The sequence below is a fragment of the Drosophila busckii genome, chromosome 3R, assembly GCF_011750605.1.
Source record: "Drosophila busckii strain San Diego stock center, stock number 13000-0081.31 chromosome 3R, ASM1175060v1, whole genome shotgun sequence".
NCBI lineage: Eukaryota > Metazoa > Arthropoda > Insecta > Diptera > Drosophilidae > Drosophila > Drosophila busckii.
The window spans coordinates 14,073,829-14,089,857 of NC_046607.1; the positions used below are offsets into that span (position 1 = coordinate 14,073,829).

Sequence of the window (16,029 nt, forward strand, 5' to 3'; positions counted from 1 at the left end):
ATTTTATAAGTTTACTTGATATTTATTGTTTAATTATTTATATATAAAGGCACTAGGGACAGTGCTATTTGTTTTGTATTTACAGTTAGTTTTGTTCAAAAAGTATAATTGAAGAATATTTCTTCGTTGAGAACAATAAAAACAAACAGAAATGAAATTATAAATAATAATTTTAATGCTGTCCATGCAAGTCATGTAGACGCCATCACTAAGGAATACGTATTGCTTCTTTGAGTCTATTGTTGCTGCTACTCCTGCTGCTTAAGGTATTTGCGGCACTCTTACTGGACGCACACTCGTCTGCATTTGGTGCAGCTTCTGGTTGAGCATGTGCGTGTGGTCACGCAGATAGGCAATAAGATCGGCCTGTTTCTCTAGCAGCTCAGCTGTGTCGCCGCCAGGTTGCATTAGACCTAGAGAGCCGCCTGCACGATCCGCGCCACGCAGCACATCAGGTGCCGGCTGAGCTTTGTTGAATTTACGCACTTTATCTGCAAAAATTACAATGTAAAGTGCATTAGCTAAGGTTCACATTTAAGGCTTAATGTAGCTCACTTATATAGCAGCCATGTGTAGCTGCTAGCACAACGTTTTCGGCAACATTAAACATTGTAACATAGGTAATGGGGGATAGCCAGCCTGCGGCGCAGTGCATCCAGAATTCATCCTTGTAGTAGTGATGTATAAGCGCCTGTACTGCCAGCAGCATTGAGTTCCACATGGACACTATCTGCAGCGGTACGCCTTTTTGCATATTCGTATCGCGGTGAAAGTCGTGGTAGCCATTCATTCGCAAATTGTCGTGTTGCCTCTTGATAAAGTGATCGAAGAGCTGCAAAATATTGGGATAGGTTCAATACTGTTAAATGAATGAAATGCAAATGCAGCACTTTGATACTTACAAATGTGATACCCCAAAAGGTGGCACGCAAGTATAGCATTATAAAGTACGCCTCGCAGCGGCGCTCCTCTGGCCATTGAGCCGCCAGAGCAATACCCACAATTGAAATAACCGTAGAGATAAGCAAGTGTATGCTGGAAAATGCAATGTCAAATATATTGTAAGTGTATGGTAATTGAATTGTTGTGCTGCTATCAGCAAAAAGCATCACCCTTTCATGGCATGATTCATCGTCTACCGGCAATATACATAGATGAGTGCATACATACCTAAATGCAGGCACAGTTTTCAGCTTGAATGCACCATTATCGTTGGAGAATAGCACTGGATCGAGTAGCTCATCCGTATCCTGGCTAGGGCCTGGCGGTCCACCCGTTTGTATAGCTGCACCTGTTGCTGTATTCTCCATTATTTACTGTCGGCTGGCGATTATGTGTACTAAATGCGCAGCGTCTATAAAAAACTGGGTTTGTTTTGTATTTTGCTTGCGCTTGTCACTCGCTGGCGTTGCCAGATCGTGTTTCGATTATTACCATTCGATAGCTGTCGCTTTGATTAACAATTGCTACTTTCGATTTGTCGCCGATAAATTGCTACTAATACAGTGTTTGAATTGTTTATAAATAAAATAATATTTTGAGAAAATAAATTTTCAACTAACAAATGAGTACACCAGCGCCGCGACATGTTAGCGACCTGTGGGGCTTTGGTACAGACTCAGAAGAAGATGATTTTAATACGCCGCGACCACAAAAAAAGAAAATACCAGGAAAGTCATTGGAAGCCATGTAAGATTGTTTAAAATGCTTTGCATATTTGTAAACAGCTACTGTTTGCTTGCAGAGACAACGCCAATAAGGAAAATGAGCACCTACAATCAAAGACAGCACACGGCACAAGCCAATTGGCAAATGCAAGCGTACAAGCAGCGCCCAGCAATGGCTTTGGAATGTGAGTAAATTGTTTGGCTTTATTATGCTGCTAAATGTACAACGCATATTGCTTATAGGCCCAGGCGGCGTTCGCAGATGACTCTAATAGACTCGGATAGCGAGGAAGAGGATGCTAGAAGCAGTCACAATTTGAACTGTGCCATTCTTAACGATTCTTTCGTGCTAAGTCCTATGCACGACATTACGGGCAGCACCACCAACAGTTTGCCTGCAGCATCACTTAAGCCGAGCGAGTCCAATTTGTCGCTACTGAGTCGCTTTGGCAAAATGGGCATCGATTGCAGCAGCAACAGCACAGCCGTATCCACTAACATATCGCCACCAAAGCAAACAAATCAAAAGCCAGCAACTACCAATAAACAAGCTCCAGCAAGCTTGCATGCCTTGGCTAAGAAACGCGAATCGCTTGACAGCGAAACGCCGCTGAGACCAGCTAAAGTGGCAGCTTTCAAGTCCCAAGCCAAGCCCGAAATAGATTTCATTACGCCACAAGTGCAGAGTCTACGAACCGACGGAGGCACCAACAAGCTGCGCAATGACCCAGCAAATGAGTTTCGTTCACAGAAGGTGCTTTTCCAGACCCCAATGACGGTGAGTCGCGGCGCGCCGTTTAACAGCGATAGCATATCGTTTTCGCTTTGTGACACCATCAACGAAAGTCCCGATACACCAGCTCAGCCGACGCCAAAGCCAGCGCTGCCGAGCGGCAAGACAAAAAAGTCCCTAGAAGGTGCTTTTCAGCAGGTGCTTGAAGTGGACAAACCCGCAGCAGTTGCAGCGCCTGCAGCACCGATGGCTGTGGTGGCAGCTATGCCAGCTCCTGCAGCAGTACCAGGGTCCAAAGGCAACTCCAATGTGCTGCAGATAAAAAATCAAGAATATCTTATTCTAAAGAAGCTTGGTTGCGGTGGCTCCAGCTCTGTATATTTGGCAAAACGCAGAGATACGGGCAAAGAATTTGCTCTCAAAGTTGTTGATCTGCAAGCTGATCCACTTGTTGTCGAAGGCTATTTGAATGAAACCAAACTGCTGGAGAAACTGCAAGGCAACGAATGTGTTGTATCGTTATACGATTAGTAAGTATTTTGAAGCCCAGATTATTTCCTTAAAAGCTATAGTATGTCCTTAACTATTTAACGCTGCAGAGGTTACGCTGTATGTACATTTTGTATTTTCTATATTTCGAATACAATAACTAAGCTTTAATTTTTGTTTAACAGTCAACTATTGCGGCAGGAATCCAAGCTGTATATGGTAATGGAGAAAGGCGATTGTGATTTGAACAAAATCTTGCAGGGCTTTACCACTAACCTGCCACTTTATAATCTGATGAACATACTCTATCAAATGCTGCAAGCTGTCAACTATATACATCAGCATGGCGTTATACACTCGGATCTAAAGCCAGCCAACTTTCTAATGATCAACGGTCGCCTGAAGCTAATTGATTTTGGCATAGCCAGCAACATTGCTGTGGACTCGACAAGTATTATAAAATTCTCACAGGCGGGCACTTTCAATTACATTAGCCCCGAGGCGTTGACCGACATTTCGACGGGCACAAGTCCCATGCGTGGCGGTAATCAGCCAAAAATCAAGATTTCTACCAAGTCTGATGTCTGGTCGCTTGGCTGCATATTGTATTTGCTAATGTATCAGAAGACGCCATTTGGGCACATACGGAATATAAATGCCAAAATGAATGCGATTGCCAATCCGAGCAGCAGCATTGAGTATCCAGCTTTGCCCATTTACTATCCGCCCATGTTGATTCACGTGAGTGCCAATGCCTAAGCTCTTAGCGCATTAACTAATTATAAATCATTACAGATGGTTAAGAATTGTCTGCAGCTGAATCAAAAGAAGCGTCCTTCCTGTGAGGAGCTCTTGCAGTATCCTTTTCACATGATCATACCGCTAAAGAATCTGCAGCTGGCACCCAAAAGCGCTAGAGCGCATTAATTGCTAAACACAATTTGTAAGAAAGAACACAAATATATTGTATTGTATTTTTATATAATCTTGTGTGTGTGTATTTAATTCTCATTTAGCATAAATTATACATCATTACATAATCGGCATATTGCAGCAGATAACTGCATTTAGTATATTCTTTATTTTCTTATTATATATGTGTATATATATATATACGTTTGTTTTAATGTTAACAACGCTGTCTTTGCGACTGTTCAATTTGTGTGTTTGCCTAATTTCAATTTGCTTACGGCTTGCAACAATTAAGTATTTGAATTAATTGCTAATTAAACGCTTTATGCAACTACTCACGCTGCTTCTGTGTATGTGTTTCCGTTTAGAGTTTACTTAATGTTTAAATTCATGTGTTTTTTTTTTGCGTTTTTCATTCTGTTATCATTATTTTTTTCTTGTATATAAAAATAGTCATTTGTATATCATATGCTTAATTAAATGTTGCTGTTGCAGGCTAACCATTTGCTTTACTAACATACATTCATACATGCAGACAGACAGACGGTCGACAGACATACCTAGATGTGTATGTAATGCTTGCGGCTACATTAAATACTTTGCGCTGTTTACAAACTCAAACAATTCGAACACAATGATTGCACACATACAAAACATTTCTCAAACTAAACACATTTGTTATGCACATGCTTTTAATTAAATAGTTTGCTAAATTCAATTGTTTAAACACATTGTAGATAAGTTGAATTTCAGTTTAAATGCAGCTAAGACACAAAAATAATATAGTTGATACAATATAATATATATAAAATGTATATAAATAATTATAAACAATGCAAACATGCCTATTTATTCATTCATTGTGTATACGCCACAGCAGCAATGCGTTCAATGTTTGTGTGTTGCTGTTGTTGTTGTTGCAATTTGCGCTTGCCTTATCAGCAAGTCCTGGCGCCGCTTGCGCTTTATATTTATAAACTCTCATCAACATTGCACAAGTTTGTTTGTTTGTTTGTTTGTTTCTTATCTTTTTGTAGTTATGTATATTATTCTTTTAAATTACATTATATTCTTTTTGCTACTTCAAAATGTTAAATTGTTGTTGCTGTTGTTGGGCTTTTGTTTTTTATATATAGTTCATTTCGGTTTTGCTTTTTAATATATTTCTATATACTTTTTATAGTATTAAACTTTAAACTTAATAGATTGTTAGAATTGTTACTGTGGAAGTTTGACAAACGCTGTGATTGTTGTCACTAATCGTTGTGGTTCTTTTGTCTAATAAGAAGGGCAATCGACCAGGGTGACATTAAATGTCCTGTAATGCAAATAAAACAAAGTTTTAAGCATAAATTAATATATAAAGCCAAGAGAAACGCTTACCTGTTCACCGTTTGAGGCATGCTGTTGCAGCTTGCTAATGAGCTGCTCCTTTTGGCTCACAATGCCGCGCCAGTGTTCGTCCTGCTCGCGCGCTCGCTGCTCCAAATCCACAAGCGTGTTGCTCTAAAGAAAACAAATTAAAGTGCTAACTCTTCAGAGAGATCTAACGTCGTGTTCTTACCGTCTTTGTGACCAGCTGTGTGAGCTCATCGTTGCGTTTACGCAGCTTCAGATTCTGTGTATGCAGCTCTTCTTGCTCGGCGGAGGAGGATTTGCTATTCGAATTGCTATTATTGCTACTAATATTGTTGTGGGTGTTGTTGTGATCGCTGCTACTGCTGCTGCTGCTGTTTGCTGTTTCGCTGGATTGCGTGGACTTATGACTACCCCTCGGTATCACTGGCATCTGTTGCTTGACGTAAGTGGCAAGCACCTGCTCCAGCCACTCATCAAACGAAGCATTCAGCGCCGTGGCCGCATGCACCTTGACTGCCTGCGGATATAAGCGCTGATAGAGCTCTCGAATGCGCTGCTGTTCAGCCTTGGCCGAGGAGCTGGTGGCAATAGCAACTGCCTCGCCGCCATTGGCAGCTGCAGCCTTTTGCTGTTGCAACTGTTTCTGCTGTTGCTGCAAATAACAAATACAATATATACAAAAGAGTTACAAACATATAATATAAACAAATTTTTTTTATTAGTTTAAACAAATCAAAAGCTACAGGTTGTGGGTGGTGGTGGTGCATGCACTTACGCCTAAGCTTTGCGTTGTATTTGTTTTCGTTTTTGCTGTGGTGGTTGTTGTTGCTGTTGTTGTTCTTGCCTCAGCATTTTGCAACGCTTCAATCAACTTCCAATTTTTCATACGCACATCCTGACGAAACACAAATACAAACGGTGAAAAATTAATAAACGAACACAGGTGCAACCAGCTACATTTACAAACGGACAAACACACACAGAAATTATAATAAACTTAACTTAAACAAGAATTAACTCAATATCAAAATAATTCATCTGAGCGTCATTCAAATTAAACATCTCTAAACTCGAGATGAATTAAATTAAAATATCTTTGCTGCTTAATGTCGTTTAAAAGACAATAAATTGCAAATCTAAACAAAATGAGCTAAGCGCAACTTAAGATACAAAGCAAAGCAATTTTTTTTATACATTATTTCTAACAAAAGCAGCTTTAAATTAAACATTTTATTTGCTAGCTACACATAAATAAAAGCAACTAGCGCTTACTAAAAAAGAATCTCAACATCTACTACACTAAACTCTTCATACACCGCTCGGATAGCTCAAGACTTACATTATTCTTCTCGCGCTGCTCTTGCAGCTCGAGCTGCAGCTGCTGCTCCTTCTCCTGCAGCTGGCTGGCGCGCTTTTGCGCCTCCTCGAGCTGCGACTGGAGCGCTGTGGTCTGTTGCTGCTGCTTGGACTGGGCATCGTTCAAGGAGCGCACCTCGCTTTGCAGCGCTTGCATGGCCTCCGATTGGGCCTGAGCCTGCTCGGACTGTTGGGCCGACTGCTGCACCACCTGGCTGTTGGCCTGGCTGAGCTGCTGATTCAGCGAGACATGGCTGGCCTCCAGCAACGCCTTTTGCTGGCGCAGATCTTGCAGCTCCGTGCTGCAGATGCGTTTGAGTTCGACTTGCGATTGCGACAATTCAGTTTTGGACGATTCGAGTGCATTGTGAAGATTACGCAGCTCCACTTTGAGCTCGGAGTTTTCAGTTTCCAACTCCTTGCGCTGCTCCAGCTCGAAAATTGTGCTGTTGAGACGTGTTTCGAGCTCTTCGCGCTGCTGCAGCAGCTCGTTCTTTTGCTGCGCCTCGGCTTGGACGAAGCTGCTCATGTCCGCAATGACCTTCTCCTTGTGCGCCAAATCCTGCTGCAGACGCTGCAGCTGTGGCAACAAATCCTGTGAGCTGGCCTGCTTCTCGCGCACCAGCTTGGCCTGGAACTGTTGGCGCTCCAAGGCAAACTTCTCATTGACGCTGGCCAGCTCCTGGTTGAGCGCCGCCAGCTCTTGCTCCTTGGCAAGCAGCTGCTCATTGTAGGCCTGACTGCGGCTCTGCAGCTGGGCGCGCTCCTGGTTGATCTCATGGCGCAGTTCACGCAGCTTGGCTTGAATGCCAATGGAGGCTTCCTGCTCTTCGCTCAACAGTTTCTCTTTCTCCTCCAGCTGACGCTTGAGCTTCTGGCAAATGTCATCCGACCAGTCGCCATGGCTGGCAGGCATATCCTGCTGCTTGTTCAACAAATAATCAATGAGTATTTGTATCTCGGAGCGATTGAGCTCAGCGCGTGAGAAGACGTTCATTAATGCGGAGACGCCAACTGTCTGATGCTCTGCGAGCTTGTCCAGCGCCTGCACCAGATCCTTGCCACTCAATGCTGTATCCTTTTGCTTCTTGCCTGTCTGTTGCTGCTTGTTCTGCTTGTTGCTCTGTTGCAATTTGGGTGAACCGCTTGGCTGCTGCTTGAGCACCTGTTGTTGTTGTTTGGGCACATGCGGCACTTCGACCAGCTGCTCCAGCGCGGCATTGAGCAAAGCTGGCGCTGCATTGGGCTTATCCTTTTTGGCTGCAGCAGCATTTTTCTTTTGCAGCTGCTGCTTGGTATCCTCCTTACGCTGTTCCTTCTGTTCTTGCTTCTTAAGCTCAACCACATCCTTGGGTGGACGCACATCAAAATTGTTAAGCACTGGCACCTCCTCCAGTGGCGCTACAGCTTTAACTGCCACTGGCTCGTTCTTGTTCACCAAAATGCCCGCAGCCGGCTTTGAAGCTGCTCCATTGCGTTTATCCTTTTTCGATTTCTTCGCATTGTTGTTGTGGTTGTTGTTGTTATTATTGTTGCTGGGCTGATTCTCCTTTTGCTGTTCATTCAAGATCTCTGGATCTGGATCGAATTCGACATGCTGCTTGGACAAACCCACAGGCTCATCGTCTTGACCAACAGAGCCCTGCTCTTCCGACTGATTATCAGAGTAGTCCTCCTGATCTTCTTGGTCCTTTTGCTGCTCACGCTGACGCTGCTTCTTCTCACGCTTTAGATCCTTCTTTTTGGGCTTGCGCTGCGCCGCCGCATTGCTGCCACTCTTGTTCTGGTTATACAGATTAGCGCTCAGTGCTCGCTTCTCGGCCACCACCTCCTCGAAAGTCTTGCGCCTAAAGATCTTGTTGATGAACAGAAACGAGAGCAGCGACGCGCTGAACACACATCCAATGACAATCAGTATGTGAAAATCCATATTTGCATTCGTGTCGTGTTGTTGTTCCCACTCTTATGCGAGAGTAACTGCAATATATGAATTAAATAATTAATTAATTTATTACCACACATACACAAGCTTAAATAAGACTGCATGCTAACAATTAAATTGTATAATCGCTGTTTAGTTAGTCTCTGTTTCTTCACTTTTATTCTTTTTGCTGATGACGTGGAACTTTTCAATTAGCGCGAGCACAGCGCAGTTGCTGGCACTGTTCACATTAATATATGAAACAAGATCAGCGACATTACAATCAAAAGCAATTATAATTGTCATACGCTCAAATTTTGTTTAAATGTATGTGTGCGTGTGTGTGTGTGTATATACATGCTTATCAGTTTGCCGGCCGGTGAATGGTACTAAAATATACAACGGTTATCGTTATTGTTGTTTGATGTGTTGTAAATATAAATAAAATTTTTGATAGCCCCCCCATTGTTGCTTTGTTGCTGCTTTCACAATTTCAGTTGCAGATTGAAGCTGCAGTCTTTTGGAATATTCCAGGCATTTAATGCTCCCACTCAGCGCAAACTTGAGCAGCGATAAAAAAAAAGCAGAAAATAGCAATAACTTGTTTTTAGGCATAAAGCAAAGAAAGCTTTGCACACACACACACACTTAGAATTTAGCAAAACTCTAAGCAACCAAATAAAGACTTGCAAATGTAACAGGAAATTCTTAAGCTCACACACACACACAGACAGAAAGTTTGCTGACGCACACGTATGCAAATTGCGTGAAACACTCACTTAAACAGAAATTTAGAATCTTTGGTGCTTCTTTTTTTTTTTTCTTTTAAACACCGCTCGCAACGTCTTCTTGTGCTGAGCTCTAACTGGACACAACGAGAATGATACCAGTTGCTCAAAATCAACGGCGAACGCCTCCGCTGCCGCTGCAGCGACGTCGCTGAAGCTCAGCTTGTCGCTCTCCATCGTTGCTAACTTCAGACTCTCTTCTGGCTGGCTGCTCGCTCTGTCTTGACAACCACACTCTCTCTCTCTCTCTCTCTCTCTCTCTCTGTTTCTCTCTCCCGCTCGCTTACAGTTAGAACTTGAAATTTCAAGTGGAAGTCAAGAAGCAAGCTCTGTGCTCACTTCTGTTGCTGCGCTGCTGCTGTCCGTGGAAGAATTCACAAATTGGAAATTCAATTCAAGGTTGTTGCTCTCAGCGCTAGCAACGTTAATACATTTTTTGTTTGCTAGCTAGCCAGCTAGCTGACTCAGGGGATTTTTTATCGCTGTTTCAGTTAAATAATTCGCAAGCACATTGGCAAAAGAGCCGCAACAAATACCTTTTAATATGCATAGCCGTAATGAGCTCATCGCATAAAATATTTGTATATTCTGTTGTTGTGCTTATGAATATTGCAAAATCAATTCGATTTCATTTTATTGACTGCTGCAAGCTGATAACGATTCGTAAAAATGCAAACACACATGCATAAGCAGCAAAAGCCAAAGAGAGCGGAGCGAGGGTTTGCCCGACAAGAGCAACTTCGTCTTAATGACAGTTTCGGGCGTAAACATTTAACGGCTGGCTGTGCTAAATAAAGCTTGTCAGTCAAGTCAACATACACACACACACACACACACACACACATCAATGTGCTGCAGAGCGGCATCTCTTGGAGCGTCCAGCAGCAGCAGCTCAAAGAAAACTACAATAAAAGCCGGTAAAGGTCATCAACCGGAAGAGCGCCGCTGCGGAATGTGCTCAAATATAACTGTGTGTGTGTGCGTGTGTATGTGTGTGAAGAGCTTGCTTTGCCGCTGCTAGCACAATTATTATCATTACACACATACATATATATTATATACATCTATTGATACATGTGTTTGTAAGTATGTATGCCCATATATTTAAAACTGCAATTCATGTGCTTATATGTAAGTAAGAATGTATTGTAGGCATGTAATAAATTATGTTTATGGTTGAGTCGTTAGCTAAATTTACTGCCGCCCTAGTTTGCGGCAAAGCCAACTGCAAATTCGGCCTAATTATATATGTTTGTATGTTGTTGTTGCTGTTGCTGCTGCTAGTCTGCCAGTAATTTCAATGCTCAATTAGTTGGAAAAGTTGCCACTACGGCTGCTGCCCGTATGAAATCTCTCACTCACTCACACTCACTGACTAATGATTCCCTCGTAATGCTTTAACCGGTGCAAGTGCTCACCACTTTCTCGCTCTCCCACTCGCAGGCACATTCATTCAATTTTTTCAGCTTGCTTTTTTTGTTTTTTTGTATTTTCTTTGTCTTTATGCTATTCATAAATGCATTTTTGCTTTTGCTATTTTAGATAGACCCTGCAACGGGCAAGTGTTAATTTTAGAAAGTTCTCTGCATTATTTATTTATGTTTATGCAACATGCTATGTTTTTAGCTCGCATACGCTTAAAGAGAGCGTGCGATTCGTTAAACTATTTCGCTTTGCGTGGGAGCGTCAAGTTCGCCGTTTCTGTGCGCCTAACAACTGGTTTAAGCAACATTTGTTCTTAATATGAGTCACTTTAAACTTAATTCTAAAAATATCACACACACACATGCATACTAGTACAGTACATTGTTGAAGTCACAGACAATGTTTGGTGTCAATTAACGATTATTGATTGACGTGCATGAGCCCCGTCGTATTATTGTTATTATCAATAATATTTCCAAGAAATGAATGAAAAATATATTTATATTTATATATGTACGTACTGATACTGATTGTCAATTGTGTTTTTCTTATTGCCTTCAACTTTTATTATAAGCACGCAAAGTGCATCATTGTGTACTCGAATTAGCTGATAAGCGAGGTTAGTGATAGAGTGAGCGTCAGCGCAGGAGTGGGTAGGCGGGTGGGAAAGAGAAGAGCGTGTGTCTGCTCGGCTGCTGACAATGTGTAAATGTCAAAAGAAATTCCCGACACAGACATACGCTCACACACACACACACACACACACACACACACTTGCAGGCAAATGTCAGAGAAACAAATACAGGCCAACACATCAATTATGTTTATTTCTTGTTTGATAAAATCGCAACAAAGGCAAGCCACACACTCACAAAAACTCACACAAGCGCGCTAATCGCATAAACTATGCACTTGGCAGGGTGGGAGTAGAGGAAATTGCCAGACAACAAACAGCAGCGCACAAGTTCTTGGCAGATCAAAAATATAGCTAGTTCTCTTTATTATTATTTTGCAGTTTTTATGGCATTTTAATTAATTGGCACTGAGTGAAAGTGTACCAAAAATATACATATACGTGGCTTATTAAGCGTCTAATTGGCGAGACATTAACAAAACGTAACCTCTGTATGTATGTATTTACATCTTTCGAATTGCATGTGCGTGTGTGTGAGTATGCATGCAAATGCATATGTATGTGTGCGTAATGAATTTATGTGTGTGGCCCAGTCAAGTGACCTAAACCCGATTTTCTGATTGAACGGCTGTTTCTCTTCGACTCTGCTCTTATGAATATGGAGCACACTGAACATACATATTTATGTACACTCTCATATCACATGTACATATATATGTACATATTTATGTATGTATGTATATGAGGCTGGTAGCGGGGGTGGCTGACGACAAAGATCCATGCTAAAGGGCGTTCACAGAGCTGAAGACAATAGGGCGTCGCAGTCGGCGTCGCCGTCTTACATTAAAAACACAAATGCATTGCACTTCACACATACACATACACACACACGCACACACAACCTCTGGAGAAAGCACATATTTTGCCTGATAATTTTTTACTTCATGCAATTACCGTTGCGTCTTTTTTCCAACTTGTAACTTTCTTGCAACGTCAACAATTTTACACCTTTTTCACATACAAATCACAGCATTTCTGCATTTAATATACAACCGAACCACTGTATATGTATGCAGTTTTTGCTGTTGGAACCCATCCGCCATTTGCAAGCTGGCGTTGTATATGCATGTATGCATGTGTGTGTGCGTGTAGCGTTGTCGCGTCGGCAATTTTTCTTTCATTTTCGGCATTCATTTTCAGTTGTAATTTCTTATGATTTTACATATTGCTACCGCTTAAAATTGAACTAAGGTCACTAGAAATCGAAACTTACACTTTTCTCAATTGGCTTTTATGTTAATAATCCACTTGTAACATTTAAATTAGAGACTTTTTTCCACTTGTCTTGTTGTTTCAAATAGCGTTGTAAACATTAAGGTTTACAACACTGAACCGTCTGGGTATAGTATATACCACAACTAACACGTATTATCCACAATATTATTGTAAGAACATTGTAACAATAAAAAAACGAAAATATACATTATTATTAATCTTAATAAAGCACATTTTCTTTTAAATTTTCCAAATTTAAGTTCACACAGAGAGTGCTTGGCAATTACATTTTATTAAATAATAAACAGTATTTTTCAAAAATTTACATTTGACACGCCGGTTTTATCGATAGACACTAAATCCTATCAGCTGTTCGACCTAAGCACAAGCATTTCTTAATTTCAAAATATCAAATTGAATAATGATTGGTAAATTGGCAAGCTGGTATCGTGAGAATGTTTCAGAATCGGCTGACTGTGTGGCGTGTCGCCTGATAAGCGGATTTGGAATGATGGGCATTGGCGGTTTTATACTCTCGCAAGCAAAGCGTCGTCGCTCACCCCTGGAGAGTATTACAATGAAAAGTATTGCAGCAGGTGTGCAAATTATGCCTTTGGGTTTAATAGTGTACAAAACTCTAAATAATAACTTTTTATTAACAGTTGCTGGTTTTCTGGGTGTGGCGCGTTTGGCAGATGCAAACTTTCTGAAAGCCAAAGCAGAGCCTGCCAAGGAGCAAATCAAACCTAAAGCGGAACATCCATTCTTTAAGCGTTGATTGCAGTTTTTAATAAGCGTAGTGTTAGTTTTATTATTTGAGCATTACAATTTATGTTTGTTCTATAAAGTTGTGACTTAGCGACCAACTTTGCCCAGCTTGGTGTCAGTCTTTGGATTCGCAGTCAGGTTTTGAACCGACACTATTGTTTCATTGATGCTTGTTTGCAACTGGCGCAGACTTTGTATTTGCAGCAGACGCAATATGCGCATAGGATAGTCCAGCGTTGGATCGTTACCAGATACAATATCGTTGCCCTTGTCGAAAGGAAAAGGTGTACCGGATATGGCTTTTCGACTTTTAACAGCAGCCGCCATTCGTTCATGCACTATGCGAGCAGCGGCCTCAAGCTGTAGCAGGTGATTGGGATGATAAGGAATATTTAGCTTTGTCGCCAGGCTGCGCACGCCAGTAATAAACTCCTTATCCTGAACTATTATTAAAGACGGATTTATTAAATAAAGCAAATAAGTGTTCTTACTGTAATTACCATTGATCATGCCATGGAGAATAGTTGGAATTTTTTGTTGTGAATTCTGCACGTTATTGCCTTTGGAAGTATTTTCCTGATGAGCATTAATCGATTCATATTGTGCAGGATCGTCAAGAAATTCCAGACGTATTGCATGCCCTAGCATCCAAGTCAATTGCTCCAGCTGGGTGCCTAACTTTGGCATATTTAGATCAATACAATATTTTTTGTATCCCTCCTCCCATATTGTTATATTATCCAAATTACGCAGACTTTCACGATCCTCAATAGTGTAGAGACGAATCTTTTGATCTTCCAGCCACAGGACGGTACTGGCGAATTCCTTGCGATCTATTTATGGATACAAAATACAGCGAGTAAAAACTATAAATTGCTAGGCGTTAGTTAAGACTCACTGCTCATGGCCACATCACTGGGTGTGGGATGTCCTAGGGCTTCTAGCTTTTTCTTTAACATTTTTTATTTAATACACAAAATTACCGGAATTAAAGTTGCAAATAAATGAAAGCAGACAGTAGATAAAAACAAAACAATTATATATTACTGGATGACAGTTCACTGCAATGCGACACATTGCTGATCGACTTGCCCCCACAACAAACTCCGCAAGTGTTATTTAAATCATCTGCAGGCCACACGTGCATTTTGTTTACAATTTTAATACAGCTATTATTTTGAACTATGGCTTTGCTCTCAGCTAAACGGGCAAAGAAGGCGCCTGCAGAGGACACTGAAAGCTCAGATGAACATCAAAGCAATGCCAGTGATACAGAAACTGCCGATGGTAATTCTGGCTGGGCAAACTCTATGTTGAAGGTGCTTAAGACCACACAAAACAGTGCAGTGCTCTCTCGTGCCAAAAAGATCGACACTAAGAAAGGCAAGAAAGGAGATGCAAAGAAAAAAGACTATGACTTTGAGATTGAGGGTGACAAAGTTAAGCAGGAGGAGAAGGATGAAGTGAAGCCAGAGGCGTCTGCGCTGGATGCACAGTTGACACGACAACAGCGCAAAAACGTACCGCTGCAGCTGCGAGTGAAACCGAGCTTCCGGGATATGGAGCGAGAGCGTAGTCTACGAAAAGTGGCTACACGTGGCGCCGTCCAGTTCTTCAATGCTGTGCGTATACAGCAAAAGGAGATCAAACAGCAATTGGCAGAAGCCGGTCCATTGGATAGTCGACAGGACGCTGTGCTTAACAATATAGACAAGCGCAAGTTCCTTGATGTGCTGATGAGTGGGAAGCGCGCTAAATCTGCAACAATTGATAACCCTGTAAAGAAAGAAGAGTCCCCGTCTGAAGGCGATTCGGATGAGCCGACAGATGACGAGGCGCCCGGCACAACGGGCAGCAAGAAGAAATCTGAATGGAATGTGCTGCGTGAGGACTTTATGACCAACAAGAAAATCAAACACTGGGACGAAGAGGACGACGAGGAAGCTGAGGAGAATAAAGATAGCAATGAAGAGTCGTCAGAGGGCGATGAAGATTAGTATTTAAGATGATTACAATTGTTAATAAATTACGTTAACATAAATTAGCTGACCATTTCTGCTGCCGAGGTCATGTATACGCCTACAATTAGTCCAAATAGGCCAATAGCGGAGCCAAAGATCTCCACAATTAGAATCTTGACAAACAGAGAAGAGTTGGCTGCATCCGATAATGCGGCGCCTGAGCCCACAATGCCCACGCAAATGCCGCAACTGAGATTAACCAATCCTACAGCCAGTCCAGCGCCAAAAGTAGCAAATCCAGCATACGTATTTTTAGTCATGTGCTCCCGGTGGTTGATCGTGTGATGCAGTTCATATGCCTTCAGATTGCCCGAGAATACAACAGCGCTAATAAGTCCATAAATGGCAACGGCTTCACAAAAGATAATTGAGATTAGATTCTTGGTTTTTATATGCGGTGTGCGCACACCGCCACCAACAATGCTTGTGCCAGTAACATAGATGCCAATGGCTGCACCGACAACAGATAGGGAAACAGCTAGGCCTACACCCAGACCACCCCACATATGTGGACTTGTTGTGCGTAATATCCAAGTTAAATCTGCACGCTCCGGATTACCGCTTATAACATGTGTCATTACAACACTGAAGATGACACAGAGCAACACCACCAAGGATACAGTTATAAACTTAATTATAAACGACATTTTTAGTTTTTTTTATTCTAATAGAAATTTCGTG

General features: G+C 41.7%; 7 protein-coding genes across 13 annotated transcripts; 3 read left to right on the top strand and 4 right to left on the bottom strand.

Moving 5' to 3' along the window:
- Positions 1–53: 53 nt before the first annotated feature.
- Positions 54–1,409, bottom strand: LOC108604282 (transmembrane protein 192). The gene is made up of 4 exons (XM_017993685.2): positions 1,171–1,409; positions 903–1,035; positions 556–832; positions 54–491 (listed from the first exon to the last, which is right to left on the bottom strand). Exons 1-4 carry the CDS (start codon positions 1,308–1,310, stop codon positions 262–264), a joined length of 780 nt encoding a protein of 259 aa, XP_017849174.1. The 5' UTR covers positions 1,311–1,409; the 3' UTR covers positions 54–261.
- Positions 1,410–1,469: 60 nt separating this feature from the next.
- Positions 1,470–3,841, top strand: LOC108603734 (dual specificity protein kinase TTK). Of its 2 annotated transcripts, none has more exons than XM_017992783.1 (5): positions 1,470–1,689; positions 1,745–1,852; positions 1,911–2,930; positions 3,075–3,630; positions 3,685–3,841. In XM_017992783.1, exons 1-5 carry the CDS (start codon positions 1,565–1,567, stop codon positions 3,814–3,816), a joined length of 1,941 nt encoding a protein of 646 aa, XP_017848272.1. In that variant the 5' UTR covers positions 1,470–1,564; the 3' UTR covers positions 3,817–3,841. The 2 variants fall into 2 exon arrangements, with proteins under 2 accessions (XP_017848272.1, XP_017848273.1); XM_017992784.1 differs by lacking the exon at positions 3,685–3,841 and adding an exon at positions 3,000–3,009 and having other exon boundaries at positions 3,075–3,150.
- Positions 3,842–4,952: 1,111 nt separating this feature from the next.
- On the bottom strand, positions 4,953–12,638 carry LOC108603736 (putative uncharacterized protein DDB_G0271606). Of its 6 annotated transcripts, none has more exons than XM_017992787.2 (6): positions 12,558–12,638; positions 6,500–8,493; positions 5,936–6,055; positions 5,366–5,812; positions 5,185–5,307; positions 4,953–5,119 (listed from the first exon to the last, which is right to left on the bottom strand). In XM_017992787.2, exons 2-6 carry the CDS (start codon positions 8,444–8,446, stop codon positions 5,111–5,113), a joined length of 2,646 nt encoding a protein of 881 aa, XP_017848276.1. In that variant the 5' UTR covers positions 8,447–8,493; positions 12,558–12,638; the 3' UTR covers positions 4,953–5,110. The 6 variants fall into 6 exon arrangements, with proteins under 6 accessions (XP_017848276.1, XP_017848275.1, XP_017848274.1 ...); XM_017992786.2 differs by lacking the exon at positions 12,558–12,638 and adding an exon at positions 12,239–12,364; XM_017992785.2 differs by lacking the exon at positions 12,558–12,638 and adding an exon at positions 9,217–9,313.
- Positions 12,639–12,883: 245 nt separating this feature from the next.
- On the top strand, positions 12,884–13,426 carry LOC108602265. Its single transcript, XM_017990320.1, has 2 exons — positions 12,884–13,155; positions 13,222–13,426. Exons 1-2 carry the CDS (start codon positions 12,981–12,983, stop codon positions 13,335–13,337), a joined length of 291 nt encoding a protein of 96 aa, XP_017845809.1. The 5' UTR covers positions 12,884–12,980; the 3' UTR covers positions 13,338–13,426.
- LOC108602264 (RNA transcription, translation and transport factor protein) lies at positions 13,392–14,338 on the bottom strand. The gene is made up of 3 exons (XM_017990318.2): positions 14,226–14,338; positions 13,828–14,160; positions 13,392–13,770 (listed from the first exon to the last, which is right to left on the bottom strand). The coding sequence occupies exons 1-3, from the start codon at positions 14,284–14,286 to the stop codon at positions 13,415–13,417; spliced, it is 750 nt and encodes a 249-aa protein (XP_017845807.1). The 5' UTR covers positions 14,287–14,338; the 3' UTR covers positions 13,392–13,414.
- Positions 14,339–14,463: 125 nt separating this feature from the next.
- LOC108604639 (RRP15-like protein) lies at positions 14,464–15,337 on the top strand. Its single transcript, XM_017994189.1, has one exon. The coding sequence runs from the start codon at positions 14,512–14,514 to the stop codon at positions 15,322–15,324; it is 813 nt and encodes a 270-aa protein (XP_017849678.1). The 5' UTR covers positions 14,464–14,511; the 3' UTR covers positions 15,325–15,337.
- LOC108604641 (V-type proton ATPase 21 kDa proteolipid subunit-like) lies at positions 15,304–16,021 on the bottom strand. The gene has a single exon (XM_033294098.1). The coding sequence runs from the start codon at positions 15,993–15,995 to the stop codon at positions 15,369–15,371; it is 627 nt and encodes a 208-aa protein (XP_033149989.1). The 5' UTR covers positions 15,996–16,021; the 3' UTR covers positions 15,304–15,368.
- Between the last annotated feature and the right edge of the window lie 8 nt (positions 16,022–16,029).

Coding starts and splice junctions, on each gene's coding strand:
- LOC108604282 (XM_017993685.2), bottom strand. CDS start 1,310: ATGGAGAATACAGCAACAGGTGCAGCTATACAAACGGGTGGACCGCCA. Junction 1,036..1,170: donor AAAACTGTGCCTGCATTTAG/GTATGTATGCAC, acceptor TGCATTTTCCAG/CATACACTTGCTTATCTCTA. Junction 833..902: donor CCTTTTGGGGTATCACATTT/GTAAGTATCAAA, acceptor AATATTTTGCAG/CTCTTCGATCACTTTATCAA.
- LOC108603734 (XM_017992783.1), top strand. CDS start 1,565: ATGAGTACACCAGCGCCGCGACATGTTAGCGACCTGTGGGGCTTTGGT. Junction 1,690..1,744: donor GGAAAGTCATTGGAAGCCAT/GTAAGATTGTTT, acceptor GTTTGCTTGCAG/AGACAACGCCAATAAGGAAA. Junction 1,853..1,910: donor CCCAGCAATGGCTTTGGAAT/GTGAGTAAATTG, acceptor TATTGCTTATAG/GCCCAGGCGGCGTTCGCAGA.
- LOC108603736 (XM_017992787.2), bottom strand. CDS start 8,446: ATGGATTTTCACATACTGATTGTCATTGGATGTGTGTTCAGCGCGTCG. Junction 6,056..6,499: donor AGCAGCGCGAGAAGAATAAT/GTAAGTCTTGAG, acceptor GTGTTTCGTCAG/GATGTGCGTATGAAAAATTG. Junction 5,813..5,935: donor ATACAACGCAAAGCTTAGGC/GTAAGTGCATGC, acceptor TGTTATTTGCAG/CAACAGCAGAAACAGTTGCA.
- LOC108602265 (XM_017990320.1), top strand. CDS start 12,981: ATGATTGGTAAATTGGCAAGCTGGTATCGTGAGAATGTTTCAGAATCG. Junction 13,156..13,221: donor AATGAAAAGTATTGCAGCAG/GTGTGCAAATTA, acceptor TTTTATTAACAG/TTGCTGGTTTTCTGGGTGTG.
- LOC108602264 (XM_017990318.2), bottom strand. CDS start 14,286: ATGTTAAAGAAAAAGCTAGAAGCCCTAGGACATCCCACACCCAGTGAT. Junction 14,161..14,225: donor CAGTGATGTGGCCATGAGCA/GTGAGTCTTAAC, acceptor ATCCATAAATAG/ATCGCAAGGAATTCGCCAGT. Junction 13,771..13,827: donor TCTCCATGGCATGATCAATG/GTAATTACAGTA, acceptor CTTTAATAATAG/TTCAGGATAAGGAGTTTATT.
- LOC108604639 (XM_017994189.1), top strand. CDS start 14,512: ATGGCTTTGCTCTCAGCTAAACGGGCAAAGAAGGCGCCTGCAGAGGAC.
- LOC108604641 (XM_033294098.1), bottom strand. CDS start 15,995: ATGTCGTTTATAATTAAGTTTATAACTGTATCCTTGGTGGTGTTGCTC.